General features: G+C 38.2%; 1 protein-coding gene across 1 annotated transcript in view; it reads right to left on the bottom strand.

Annotated features, from left to right (window-relative positions):
- The window catches only part of FTO (FTO alpha-ketoglutarate dependent dioxygenase), a 373,461-nt gene that overhangs the window by 214,278 nt on the left and 143,535 nt on the right, over positions 1-15,648 (bottom strand). Inside the window, exons 5-6 of the mRNA XM_059043778.2 lie at positions 8,166-8,245; positions 829-972 (exon numbers count right to left, since the gene is read on the bottom strand). Of these exons, the coding sequence (XP_058899761.1) occupies positions 829-972; positions 8,166-8,245 (224 nt within the window). The remainder of the gene's footprint in view (positions 1-828; positions 973-8,165; positions 8,246-15,648) is intronic.

Below are 15,648 nucleotides of genomic sequence, written 5' to 3'. Positions count from 1 at the left end.
AACATTGCTGTTTTCACAGGCTAGAGTTTTCTGGTTACTTTTTCTTTTGGCTAGTGATACCAGCTTTCCACTTAAAAGTGGTAATATAAAGCTTCCTTTTAAAAAAATTTTATTTACATAAAAAATGAGTTGATTCTTTTAAAAGTACTGAAGAGATAACAATATATGTAGTCCAGAGACAGAGCAAAAATTGAAAATGTATTAATGAAACTAACAAGGTTTTTGAAACACTGACTCGTGGGATCCAGCCGTGCTGGTCCCACAGACTCTGTAGAATTGCTACTAATTTCCTAAACAAAAGGCGAGGCTCCTCGGGTCCACCTGCTCCAAGGATCCACCTTCAGTTTCCATCAGTCCTTGTTGGAAGATGGGTCTTCATGGGTCTCTTGTTTGTGTTTCTACATGTCTTGCCCTTTGCTTCACACTCTCATTACAAGGATGTCTTTATAGTGAACACGCTTGGAAGACAGAGTTTCTCCCTCCAGAATAAGGGTAGGATTGCTAACAGACTTGGAGGATAAAGATGTGTCTTGATCTGCAGCAAACGACAGACATGCCTACTGCCCATGATGGAAGAGTCGGGTTACCTCAGCTCAGGCTCCTCTTCTAGAACACAACCCCTCCAAGTGCACATGCTATCCAGCCCACTGTGCGTTACCCTGTGGAAACAGAGGCTTGGAGAACTGGCACAAAAACGCTGATGCCCTGGCTACTGCTATTGTAAGTAATGAACCATCCTTTGTCTCTTATACTCATAGCAAACTGTGGCCGAATAACTTGTTAGCTAGCAAGTAGGAGAGAATCTTCACAGTTCTTGCAAGTCCTTACCTCGTTGTGGATTTCTTCTCCGTGTTTCAAAACCACTGGCTCCAAGGATTTCAAAGAGACTTCACCATTGTCCGCCTCATCGCGGATATTCTGCAGGGCCAACTGGCAGCGCTGTAAGATGTAATCCAAGGTCCCCGTCGAGCACTGCAGAGATAGAACCAGCCACCGAGACGGTAAGCAAACTCCAGGGTTACCATCCCTCTCTTCCTAGGATGTCCGTCCCCTTCCCGGACCTGTCGCCCGCACAGGTCAGCCTATGCTCAACTTAAGAATGACTCTAGTAGCTTTCTCCTTGGGCTCTGTGCTGCCAGCTTGGCCGTCACCTGGGTCACTCATCTTGCTGCTTTTTATTACATGGGCTTCATATCTCCAAACAGTAGGCTCTCCGAAGGCTAAAGCCCTGTTTCAAAATGTATATGCTATACATATACTGCAGCACATAGAACAGAGTCTTAAATATAAAAGAAACTTAATAAGTAGTTATTGGAGGAATAACTAATTAACCAATAAGTCAAGAACACTGACTTTATCTCAAGTGCCCTGCACCTAACAATGGGGAAAAAAAGGTAACCAGACTGTAGAAATGGTTCAAAGGCACACAAAATAGAACAGCAATGGGGGAAAAAATGAAGTTATAAACACAGGGCAAAGAACTCATTTTCCTTTTCTGCGAAAAGCATACACTAGGCAGTTGCAAGTCTGCCTTGGCAGAATAGATTCTTCAAATAACGGAGAATATATGGTTCGTACCCTCAAGGCCTGTTGAAAGGCATAACTTAGTACCTGGGTATCAGCAAAGGCACAGATAATTAGTCCATCCCTCTCTAAGTCTGTGGGAGCAAATCAGAGGTCAAATGGACAAACTCCTTCTTTGAATGAGCATATGTCAGAAAAGAAGAGGATGCAGGTGGAGTGTGCATCCGTTTGTTTTGATAAATGACATGATTTCCTAGAATGAGAAAATGCCAGCTGTAAATATCCTTTAGACCCAATGAGGGAAATGTCCCCCCGGAGTATTTTTAATATTTACAGTTTAAATGAATCCCTTCGAAATAACCTTGAAGGCTAATCCCTGGTACAAAATTTCTTTGCACAGTTATTGCCACTTTATACAATGTGACCTGGGCATGCCTGGGGAAAAAAAAATGAAGTTTCTGTGCCAATAACAGAAGCTTGACTAATATGTATTTTAATATGAAGATCCCAAAGTGTGGGGAGCGAAAGGCAGTGGCTCCAGTTTATTACAAAGAAAAAACAAAACATGGAAATGAATTACCACTCACTTTTGTCCCACAGACAACACTACAACATTTTTTTAATGACATTCTGTCTATAAACATACTCTACCTGCACCTTTACTTTCCCAAGTATGGAGTAACCTACATAAGAGGTAATTAATTGAAATGCCATCTACTAGAATAAAAGATTAAAAACAACACAAAATTTCCCATCAATAAAAGACCAGTTAAATGAACTCTGGAGGAGCCATGCTTGCAACCAGAAAAAAAGGAGGGGGGAATATATATATTTTTGCTGGGTGATTAGAGTTCATCTGATGTAAAGAACCTATAATCAGGCCTAGTTTTTTGGGAGGGCGAGGGGAATGGTGACAGTTTTATTGAGATATAAAATTCACATGTCATAAAATGTACCCACTTAAAGCATACACTTCAATGTCTTTTAGTAATATTCACAGAGGTGTGCAACCATCACTACAGTTAACTTTAGAACATTTTTATCACTCCAGAAAAAAACGCTGTACCTTTTAGCAGTCACCCCCTCCCATTTCTACCAGCCTTCCCGGCCCTAGGCAACCACTAATCCACTTTATGGGTCTACAGATTTGACTACTCTGGATAGTTCATATAAATGAAATCATACAATATGTGGTTCTTTGTGACTGACTGGCTTCTTTCACTTAGTATATTTTCAAGGTTCATGCATGTTGTACATGTGTCAGTACCCCGTTCCTGTTTATTGCCAAATAATCATTCAACTGTACAGATATGCTACCTTTTGTTTCTCCATTCGTTAGGTGATGAACCTTTGGGCTGTTTCCACTTTTTGGCTATTATGAATTAAGCTACTATGAACATTCATGTACAAGTTTTCACTTCTCTTGGGGGTGTATACCTAGGCGTGGAATTGCTGGGCAATAAGGTACCTCTGAATTTAACCTTCTGATGAAGTGCCAGACAGTTTTCCAAAGTGGCTGCACCATTTTACATTCCCTCCAGCAATGTAGGACGGTTCCAATTTCTGCACATCCTCACCAACACTTGTTACTGTGATTCTGATTATGCCTCTTTCAGCGGGTGTGCAGTGGTATGTCACTGTGGTTTTGATTTGCACTTCCCCAATGACTAATGATGATGAGCATCTTTTCATGTGTTTATAGGCCGCTTGTATATCTCCTTTGGACACATGTCTGTTCAGATCCTTTACCTGTTTAAAAAGTTGGATTATTTATCTTTTTAATCATTGAGCTGTAAGAGTTCTGTATATAAATCTAAATATAGGCACCTTGTGAGATGTATGACCTGCAAATATTTTCTCCCATTCTGTCTTTTCACTTTTGTGATGGTACCCTTTGATGCATAAAGTTTTTCACTTTGATAAAGTCCAATCCACCTATTTTTTCTTTGATGGCTTATGCTTTTGTATCATATCTTAAAAAAAAATTCCCTACTCTTAAGAATTGCATATTGGTAAGTAATTATCATCAAGGTTTACTAAAATAAAACAAAACAAAAAGTGCAGAATAGTGTGGAGACTACCATTTATATAAGAAATTTTAAAAATTACATATGTGTTTGCTTATATATGTATTAAGTATCACTGAAAGGATAACAAAAATCTGATAATGTTGGTTGCCTCTGGGGAAGAGGAGCTGGCTGGTGTGAGGAGAAATAGGCTTTAACCGTACACTCTTAGGTCTTTTTTGAGTTTTGAACCATTTGCGTAACTACCTATTCGAAATATAATTATACATAGAATTTAAATTTTTTAAAAACATACATTCTGTGTTGCATCCCAAGAACATTCTGTCACAACCAGAAAAAAACTAAAATCAAATAAAGGTCGAGAGCCATCAGACATACTCTAGTCACATTTTTGCAACCAAAAACTGAATAGATTTCTTCTCTGATTAACTAAAATGAATTTCAGAACATAATTTCCTTAAGACAATCTGTCTCCTACGTATTGTGAACAGGCAGAAAATAGCAAATCATTTTGTTTGGCACAGAAAAGAAGTCTAATTTAATACTGTATGAAGGAAAGGACATTTGTAGAACAAGTGAGGGCTATAAAGCTGCACGGATTTTTTTCTTCTCTCTATTGCGGGAAACCATAACGTTAACTATAGTGTTGGAGAAAAAAAATCTTTTCCCTCTTCTATTACTGAAAATAATAATATAAGATGAAATTAAAAGTTTTAAGTAAGATAAAAACATAATCTTGCCGCCATACTCTATTTTAATTATTTTTATTGCGTGTAATTCTTCATCCACACACAGCTGTAATTAATATATACAGTATATCAACATACATGCTACTTTTCACTGTTTGTACATAAGTATTCAAAACTACCATGGTCAATGCTGCTCAATGAGGTGATATTAACAATTTAATTAGCAAGTCACATAATATAAAGGCATTAAGGTTCTGTCCAACTTTTCACTACTGTTAATCATACTAGATAAATATATTTTTATATATACTTCCTTTGAATTATTTCCTAGGTTTGATTCCCCAAAAGAGTGTTATGAGATCAAAGATATGAATATTTTTATGGGGCTTTACACATATCCCCATATAGCTTTCAAAAAAATACACTAATTAGAAAAACTACCAGTAGTGTATGAACGTACAGTTTCACTGTAACTTTACCAGCATTGAATATTATCATTTTTGATTTTTGGTAGAAATAAAAAGTTAACCTTAAAATGATGATTTTTAAAAAAAAATTCCTTTTAACTTTAAAGCCTGTATACACAGGATCATGCAAAACAGAGTCAGCAAACCTTTTCCTAAAAAGGTCAGATAGTAGATATTTTAGGCTTGCAGGCCATAAGGTCTGTGTTCAACTACTCAGCTCTGCCATGGTAGCTCCAAAGCAGCCATAAATAATACATAAATAAGTGAGCGTGGCTGTGTTCCAATAAAACTTTATTTACAAAAAGAGCTGACTGGCCCAAAGGTCATAGAATTTGCTGACCCTGATCTATAATATAGAAAGCAGGATAGTCACATCATTCACATTATGTATGCCTAATTAGTAAAGTATCAGAAGCTTGAACTGAAGTAGAGATAATATAAAAGATACAGATTTGGGATTATATTATTATTATTATCGCTATACATATCCACCTTTCTTAAAAATTAATTAACGCTCAAAATTTTCCCTAAAAATTAGAAGATACAAATGCAGCTACGACTAAAGCACAGAAAGCTAAACCTCAGGATATTTTGAAAGCACTGCTACTTTAGTTAAGATGGTCCACTTGGAAAAAAAGGAAATAAGGCCAGAGGGGTACTTTTCAAACTGCATTCTGAATGTGTGTATTTATCATAGGAGGTGGAGAAGGAAAGGTTTCCTGGCCTCTCACAAGTTTTAGTCCCAAATTTACATTTGTCTGCTGGACCTCTCCTCTTGGCAGCTCTGACTCAGCCTGTTCAAAACCGAACTACTGTCTTCCCCTCGTGTCTTAGATCCCTATTTCGACTTATGGTAATGTCATCTCCAAATCACCCAAGCTTGAAACCTCAGAGTCACCCAAAAGCCTGGCGCATGACAAGCATCCAATAAAGAGTTACTTGGTTAGTGTGTTCATTCATTCACTCATTCATTCATTTGTTCATCCATTCATCCATTCACTCATTCATTCTTACATTCCTCCCTCCACTTCAATCAGTTGCCAAGTCTGTCACTATGTCTCCTACATTAGTCAAGGGAATTTCTTCTTTTTTCCTGTTGCCATGACCTTAGTTCAGACCAACAGGTTTAATTGATGTCTCTATCATTTTCATCTTCTTAAAGACATCTCCAATATGTCACTACTGCGATAAATAAATCATCAATAACCCCCACCTGAACCAACTTAAGTTAAAACACACCTAACCTGATATCCAAGATCTTTCACAATCCAGTCATTCAGGGATCAGCCTTCATCTGCCAACACTCCCTTTCTGGCATCCTGGGATTCAGTCAAAGTTGAGCCACTCAATACTCCCTTTGTATCCCCATCCCATTCCGATCACAAGATTTCCACCTAATGGGATGAGGACTCTTAAATGTCTTAAAATGTCTTAAAATCCCCTAATCCCTACATGTTCAAGTCTTACATGCCATGTCACTCGTGAAGCCTTATGCTGTTTGCTACTCTCTATTCTGCACTCTGAAAGAATACCTTGAGCACTGGAAATGTCAACGAAAGTTTGCAGAATGGATGAAAGAACTAAAATCACTTCCCTTCTTCTGAGTAGTAGCTTTCAGTTAATAGCAACACTTCCAATTAAAGACTCATTGATGACTTAAGTTCTCCTGCTTTATTACATACATTCTAGTGTATAAATGGAGACAAGAATAGCCTTCCACACAAAGAGCTTTTGTTGTTCCTGTCTCCTACTAGCTTTTCATCAGGATAACTGAAAAGACAGTAGTAGTAATAGTAGTAGCAGCAGCAGCAGTAGTAATTTAATAATAGTAGAAGTGGCTAACATTCTTTGAATGCATACTCTATACCTGCCACTGTTCTAAAAGACTTACACGTATTAACTCACTTAATCCTCACAAGAACCCTATGAATTAGATATGATTGTTATCCTTATCAAATACATTTTGTGAAACTTCTTATTCATCATTTTGTACCAACCCTCTGAGCAGAGCACTAATCATCTTGTCCACTCTTCCAGATTGGATTAGGAAAGGTGCAAAGATACACATAAGTAACCACATACTCAAAAGAATTCTTAGGAGAGTTCTAGCTAGAAAGACAGATGTCTATATCATCTTGTATTATACAAAAAATGAAGTCTTTTTTTGTACAATACAAAGCACATATTAGATGCTCTATAAATGCTTGCTTACTCTTTTTTGCCTTCCTTCACTCACTCCTTCCTTCCTTCCTTTCTTCCTTCCTAACAGAACTTACTTTTTTAGGTCTCTAAGATAATTATTTGTGTTTTTATCTATTTAATATTTGTCTCTCAGACTAAAATGGAAGTTCAGCAAAGCTAGTGGCCACACCTGTCATGTTGATGGCTCTCTCTCTCTCATGCTGGACACAGAACAGACACTCAAATATTTAGATGAATGACTGAATAGAAGAGAGAAGAAAGGGAGAAAAGGGGGAAGGAACGCTTGATGGGCTTGCTGGCATCTTGATTTAAACAGACACTCGTGTCCTCTCTGCCACCTAGCAACATGAGCAGTCCACTAGAAAAGCTACCTAAATACCAAAAGACATGACACTGCCTTATAGACTCACACAGTCTCAGGACTGGAAAGGTCTTGTGCTTGTGTTTCCCTGCCACTTTATTGTATCCTGTCTGCCCAACTTTCTCACACTGGTCCCCTTGTGGTACAATGAAAAGTCAAGCTATAAAAGCAAAGCACAGATAACAAGCTTGGATACGAGGTCAACTTGTAATCCTTTTCATGATCATTCCCCTGTTCTCTGGAACACTTCTTAACTGAGCACACACAATACTCCAGGGTGACTACTAAAGGCTTCCCTCATCTCTTAAGTTTCCATTCTGAACTAGACTAATCAGCTGACTATCAGCCACTGCAAGTGGTGGCGGAATTTAGCAATAAAGTCTGGGTTAGGAACACAACTGGGGAGTTTGGAAATTTCCTGGCAGCATTGTAACTTTCTCCTTAATTTACATTCACATGCCCGGAAGCCTGACCCAAAAGTTAAGGGAAATATAAATTCTCAACCATCGGAGCCCAGTCACAGCTAACACATGCACAAGCACACAAATCTACTATTTTGTTCTGGCCATCTCCTGCCCTTGACCTTGACAGATACAAACCCCTTAGAAAATCTCTAACCAGCAACACCTGCCAAGGTGCCCTCTTGCTGGCACCTTTTCCAAGAAACATAACCCCAAAGAAGCAAAATATACTTATCCCAGGCTGTGAACATACTTTTAAAAACTGGATCCAACACAACTCAAAGCTAAAAAAGCAAGTAAATAGAGGCTAAAGTCTAGTTAGATGGAAGCAATTTTCCGATCAAATATTCTTCCAAAGTTCTATGATAAATTGCTCATGCAACCACTTCTGTCACATCCAATTAAGTGTGAGTCACATTTTTATTTACACTTACCTCTGCCACTCGGTGGGTAGAACTAAACCGAGGTGGTAAACCAGCCAAAACACAGTGTTGGTGGGTGGCATTGAGATCATCTGCAGGAAAAATACCAAAAATTAAAAAAAAAACAAAACACCAAAAACACCCAACACACACTTATCAGTCACTGAATACTATTTCACTAAAATACAAAGTAAACAGCAAATCCATCATTCAAGGAGAATGACAAGAACCAAAGAATTAACAATTACCATGTATTCTTTAAAACATTCTTTGTTAAGTAGGATGACATATATATATATATATACACATATATATATAGTCATATGGTATAAAACCATCAAAAACCATGATACTTTCAATAGTGAAAGGGGATGTTATTAATAATTATTGCAGGACAACAGGCATAAACCAGGACTGTCCTTAGCAAACAGGCTATAGGGTTACCCTACTTATTTGTAGTCTTATGATACCCACTCACCACTATTTATGGGCTGAACTTCTTTCCCTTTCTCATGATACATCCATCTAATTCTACCCATGCCTTTAGAATAAGCCAAAATTTTTTTGTATTATTTGGAGTTGAACATCTTTCATCTGAAAATCTGCCTCTTTCCTTCCCCAGTCAAAGTATCAATTTTGCCCTAACAATTTTCCAGGCAGCAAACCAACCAACTCAGCATGTTGCAAAGCTTTGGCTCTCAGAACAGAATTCAAGCCTACAGATTCACGACCCAAGAATGGAGAAGGTGGTGAATTCATCAGCTGAAGAATATGCCTAAAACCACATGCAGTGGGAGAAAAACCAATGGCCAAGTTGTTGCGTATTCTAAGAAATGATGCCACATGTGAGGCAAAATCTGTAACACCTCTGCTTAGGACATCGCATCCTCTATTACAAAGAAGAGAACCAAACTGTCCCCTATGATTTCCTACATAAGCAACAGAGGCTTCTTAGCAAGATACTAAGAAAGACAATGACTTAAACTAGGAAGCAAAGACCACCACACCCCCTACATGTCAGCAAAAACAACCTATAAAATTACCTCTAAACAGAAGAAAGGAAATGCAAAATGCCAATTGCAGGACTCCTGCTTAAGGATATTATGGAGTAACCATGACAAGGTTTACCTTCTTACCCTAAAAAACTATAAAACAGAACAAAAATAGGAAACAAAGGTTTCTGACACTGGAAAACAGTGACCCCAAAAATAGGAGAAATAAGATAGGTGAGCCTTAGTTTACTAGTTAGAAACAGTTTCAAAGTCACAGAGTAGGGATGAGGATATCAGAACTCAAAGAGTTTTCAGTTTTCTCTCTTGCTGAGTTGTGAAGACAAAGACTACAGCTTAGGAAGGCCAAGGCAGCAAGGATTTGTAAGGCAGAATACTGGAACAGAAGAACCCGCACAGGGAGAGACTAAGCGGACATCTACAGAAGGGCTCCTTCAAGTCTTTGGCTACATATTCATCTGTGCATGTGTGAATGAAAACTTCCCACAGGCAGGAAAAGAAGTTCCAGAAAGCTATAGGCTAGACAAATCTCAGACCTCACATAGGGCCAGGAATACTCTGTGTTCTCAGCAGCCAGAATGGTTCCTACTACTTGAGACAATAGAGTCTTTAGAAAAGCATAATCTTAGTAGTAGGGTTAAATAAGTACTATATTAAAGGCTTCCCTAGATCCACTTAAAAGCTTAAAAGCAAGCCTCAAAAGAATCTAACTTTTTCCAAATAATTTAATTACTCACTAGAGCAAAGTCCAATACTACTTAAAAGCATATAACAAAATCAGGCGGGACTTCCCTGGTGGCACAGTGGTTGAGAATCCACCTGCCAATGCAGGGGACACGGGTTTGAGCCCTGGGCCAGGAAGATCCCACATGCCACAGAGCAACTAAGCCCACGTGCCACAACTACTGAGCCTGTGCTCTAGAGCCCACAAGCCACAACTACTGAGCCCACGAGCCACAACTACTGAAGTCTGCATGCCTAGAGCCCGTGCTCTGCAACAAAGAGTAGAAGCCACCGCAGTGAGAAGCCCACACACTGCAACGAAGAGTAGCCCCCACTCGCCGCAACTAAAGTCCGTGTGCAGCAATGAAGACCCAACTCAACCATTAATAAATAAAAAATTTTAAAAATAAAATAAAGTAAAATAAAAATCACCTATGGCTCTCAGTACCCATAGGTTCAAAAACAAAAGAAATAAAAACAAAATCAGGGACCAATAAATAAAATTTGCCATATCCAGCATTCAACCAAAAAGTAGCAGAGAGAAATAAAAGATATATGATATATATGATACACAAGATAAATACATATCTTTCTTTTTTTATGTATATATCTTTCATATATATATAATTGAAGCTTCTAAAGATGAAAAATATAGTAAATGAAATAAAAATCACATTGAAGAGATTAATAGCACTTTAGACACTGCAGAAGAAAAGATAAGTGAAGTAGAATACACAAGAACAGAAACAACCCAAAATGAAGCACACAGAGGAAAAACACTATAAAAAATTGAAAGAGCATCCATGCCCTATGAGACAATATTAAGCATTTTAACATAAATGTAATTTGAGTCTCAGAGGAGGGAGAATGACAGAAAAAAAAAATTTTTTTAATGATGACCAAAGAGAAAAATAAGAGCAAAGAACAAGGGCAACAAATAGAAAACATTAACAAATAAGATAGATATTAACCTAACTATATCAGTAATCACTTTAAATGTCAATGGCCTATGTATACTAATTAAAAGGCAGAGATGGTCAGAGTAGATGAAAAAACAAGACCCAACTATACATTGTCTATAAGAAACTCACTTTAAATATGAAGACACATATAGATTAAAAGTAAAGGGATGGAAAAAGATATATCACGGAAACACTAATCAAAACAAAAGCTGAAGTACCTATATGAATTTCAGATAGAGCAGACTTCAAAGCAAGAAAAATTATCAGGGATATAGCAGGGCATTACGTAATGATAAAGGGGTAATTCTCCAAGAAGAGGTAACAATCCTTAAGGTATATCTGTCTTATAATAAAGCAACAAAGTATGTGAGGCAAGAACTAATAGAGCAGCAAGAAGAAACAGACATATCCACTATTATAGTTAGAGACTTCAACATCCCCTAAAAGAAGTGAATAGATCCATCAGCAGAAAATCAGTAAGGACATAGTGGAACTCAAGAGCACCATCAATCAACTTAATTGACATCTATAGGCTACTTCATCCAACAACAGCAGATTATGCAATCTTCTCAAGGTCATGTGAAACATTCATCAAAATAGACTACATTCTTGAACAAAAATCACACCTTTACAAATGTTAAAAAAATTGAAATCATACAATGTCTGCTCTCAGACCATGAAGAAAGTAAACTAGACATCAGTAACAGAAAGATAGCTGGAAAATTCTAAAATACTTAGAGAATAAAGAACACACTTCTAAATAACAAGAGAAATTTTAAAATACTTTTAACCAAATGAAAATAACGATACAAAATAGCAAAATTTGTGTGATGCGTAAAAGCAGTGCCAAAAGGAAACTTTGTAGCATTAAATGCATGTTAGAAAAAAAGAAAGATCTAAAATCAATAAGCTTCCACCTTAGGGAAAAAGAAAAAGTAGAGCAAGTTAAATTTAAAGTAAGCAGAATAAAAGAAATAATAAAAATAAAAGCAGAAATTAATAAAATCAAAAAAAAAATCCATAGAGAAAATCACTGAAATAAAGCTGATTCTTCAAAAAGATCAGTAAAATCAATAAGCTTCTATGCAGGCAAAAAAAAACAGGACAGAACACACAAAAAGAGGATATCACTATAGAACCTATGGATGTTAAAAGGAAGATAAAGTAATAACATGAACAGTTCTATGCCCACAAATCTGATAACCTAGATGAAATGGACCAATTCCTTGAAAGACACAATCTGCCAAAACTCACACAAATAGAAATAAACAAACTGAAAAGGCCTGTACCTACTAAAGTAATTGAATCAATAAATAATAGCCTTTCAACACAGAAAGCTCCAGGCCCTAATAGGTTCACTGGTGAATTCTACCAAACATTTAAGTAAGAAATAATACCAACTCTTTATACTCTCTTCCAGAAGACTGAAGTGAAGGGAAGACTTCAATAGTCTCTTCAAAAGTGATGCTGGAACAACTGTACATCTACATGCAAAAAAATACTCAAAATGGATTATAGAGCTAAATGTAAAATGTGTACATATAAAACACTTAAGAGGAAATCTAGATGACCTTGAGGGTGACAGTGACTTTTTAAGTGCTACTGAAGGCACAATCCATGAAAGACAAAACTGATAAACCAGACTTCATAAAAATTAAAAACTGTTCTGTGAAAGACACCGTCAGTAGATTAAGAAGACAAGCCTTGGACTCATACAAAATATTTGCAAAGAACATGTTCGATAAAGAACTGTTATCTAAAATATACAAAGAACTCTTAAAACTCAACAATAAGAAAAACAACTCATTAAAAAATGGACAAAAGACCTGAACAAAGAAGATAGATTGTAATAAGCACATGAAAAGATGCTCCACTACCTCTGTCATGGAAGTGTAAGTTAAAACAAATACCCACTACACAGCTATTAGGATGGCTAAAATCCAGAACACCGACATCAAATGCTGGTGAAGATGTGGAGCAACAGGAACTCTCAATTCAATGCTGGTGTGTATGAGAAATGGGACAGCCACTTTGGAATAGAGTTTGGCAGTTTCCTTCAAAATTAAACACACTCTTACCATCAGACCCAGCAACCGCACTGCTTGATATTCACCTAAATGAGCTGAAAATGTGTCGCCACAAAAACCTGGTGACAGCAGGGGAGACGGTGAGCAGCGATCAGATTCAGAATGTTTTAGAGGGAAATAATAGGACCTGCTAGTGGATGGGTAAGTGAAGGGACGGAAAGAGTCAAATTAAGAGCAACTTTTGGGATTTTCACAGGAACAAGAGATTGAAGATGAGTAAGTCACAAAACATTCGGACACTGTATGAACAAATAGCACAAGATGTAATGAAAGGTGAGGATAAAAACAGCAGTGATACATGTGGAGTATTAAAAGCAAATGTAAAGACAAGGAAAGCTAATATAGAGGATTAAAACAGATCCAACCTCTGCTGACTTGGGTTCAGAAGTGTGGCTTAAGGCCTGAAGAGGACTGAATGTCCATTCTCTTTCCCAGTTTGCTCTCTCTGAGGATTCTGGTTAAGGACACACCTGAGAATTTCTGGTAGATCTGAACTATTTTATCTAAAGGGGGATTCAAAGCCAAACAAGCAAACAAAACAAAAACAAAAAGCAGGGGTTGGAGGAGTTTCCCCAGGTCCAGGTGGCTCATAAAGAGTTGAAACAATTTCTAAGAAATACATAGATGCTGGGGACTTCCCTGGTGGTCCAGCGGTTAAGATTCCATGCTTCCGATGCAGGGGGTGCAGGTTTGACCCCTGGTTGGGGAACTACAATCCCACATGCTGCACAGCACGGCCAAAAATAAAATAAAATTTAAAAAGGAGATCAAACAAACAAACAAAAGAAATACATAGATGCCATCCTCACCTACCCAAATAAAAGCCTTACATTCCCAGGCTATTAACAGTAGGCTCTAAAGACATCGTAAGGAGGCAAACAAATCATCTTAACGAACACATCTGTTAAGTGCTTTTTGTTCCACTGAGGGGCCACTAATCTGAGGCAGGCCAAGTGGCAAACACAACATTAGAAGTAATACTCCAAGGCTTGTACCTTTATTTAAATCCCTGGCAACTCTCTTAATCAAACAACTCTTTTGAGATTGCTCCCAAATGTCTCTAATCCTTTATGACTTTTAGAAAGAACCCTGTAATTTTCATTGAAGAGCTTCTAATTTATCTAAACTTCTAAGTCTGTGAAAGTGGCTCAAGCCTCATGGATTGTACATCTCACATCTTAAAGGATACACTAAAGATATGCCCAGTTTTAAAGACTAATGCTAAATAGTTTTAGAAAGAAAACACTAAAGAATGCCTGTTTTCCAGAGCTATCTCAGAATACAGCTAAAAACTGACTCTCAAAAAAAAAAAAATAACAAAACTGACTCTACTCAAGTGGAATCAGAGTTTGCAGAATGTATTCAACAAAACAAATGGAAAAGCAGCTCTTGCTCTTTGCAGGCTAAATGCTGCGTGCTCTATCAGTGGGTGAGGGAGAACTCTGGACGTTCACTGTAGCATGAAATCTCATCTCCTACATAAGAGACCACAGACGCAGTGGCATAACTGACGCTAGGGTGATCAATTCATGCCCAGGGCTTTCCTGGTTGTAACACTGAAGGCCCGAATCCTGAGATTCCCCACTCCCACAGCAGACAAACTGGGACAGTTGGTCACGCTCAGTTTAACCCGGCCCTTATTTCCCCGGTTCTGTTGTCCACTGTGTCACCAGAGGCTACTGCAACCCCAAATTTCTTAAAGTAACAATCAGGGGCTTGGCTAAAGGCACTCCTGAGCTAAATAAGTCCAATACTGAAATCCAATCTTCCCAGGTGCACACAATCACTGAAGCTTTTCATTCTTACTCACCTGTCCATTCTCATCCCTCAGTCTTAATATTTATGACCTTATTTTTCCTAGATGTGGGGACATCCATGACTGAGAACGCTTTCAGAATTTAATAGCCAACGAACGGGGGGAGGGGAGGCTTCCTCACAAGATGACAGTAGAGACCCAGGCCTCTACCTACCCCATTCCTAGATTCCCAATGAGACGATCAATGAAATAGTAAAAGAATTTAAGACTTCCTTCAGTGCTCAACATCAGGGAAAGGTTCTCAATACGCCAGAAATTACAAGGAATTGTGCTGGATACAGTATAAGTGGAATGAGATGAAAGAAGGGCAGCACCCTAATGTAAATCAACTATATTTCAATTAAAAAAAAAAATACTGACCCCTGGACCCACAACAGATTAGCTTCATCAGAATTTCTGGGGTTGGGTTTCCCCAGTGGCACAGTGGATAGGAATCCACCTGCCAATGCAGGGGACATGGGCTCTAGCCCTGGTCCGGGAAGATCCCACATGTCGCAGAGCAGCTAAGCCTGTGCGCCACAACTACTGAAGCCCACGCACCTAGAGCCCGTGCTCTGCAACAAGAGAAGCCACCGCAATGAGAAGCCCACGCACCTCAACGAAGAGCAGCCCCTGCTCTCCTCAACTAGAGAAAGCCCGCGTGCAGCAAAGAAGACCCAACGCAGCCAAAAAAACAAATAAATAATAATAATTTAAAAAAAGAATTTCTAGAGTTAAGGCCCAGGCACTGTATTCTTGAAACTGCCCCAGGGGATTCTCATGCAGAGGAGGGTTGAGGGGCACTGTCCTTGGGTAATGCTGACCAAAGCAGCTGCTTGTGTATCATTTGGGGACCCCAACTCAAGAGCACTCATTTGGCCCTAATTTATTTATCTGGCATCCCTTTATGACAGAGGC

Source organism: Kogia breviceps, chromosome 18 (genome assembly GCF_026419965.1).
Source record: "Kogia breviceps isolate mKogBre1 chromosome 18, mKogBre1 haplotype 1, whole genome shotgun sequence".
Classification (NCBI taxonomy): Eukaryota; Metazoa; Chordata; class Mammalia; order Artiodactyla; family Physeteridae; genus Kogia; species Kogia breviceps.
The sequence above is the reverse complement of the archived record's forward strand: the minus strand, read 5'-3'. Positions and strand labels throughout refer to the sequence as shown.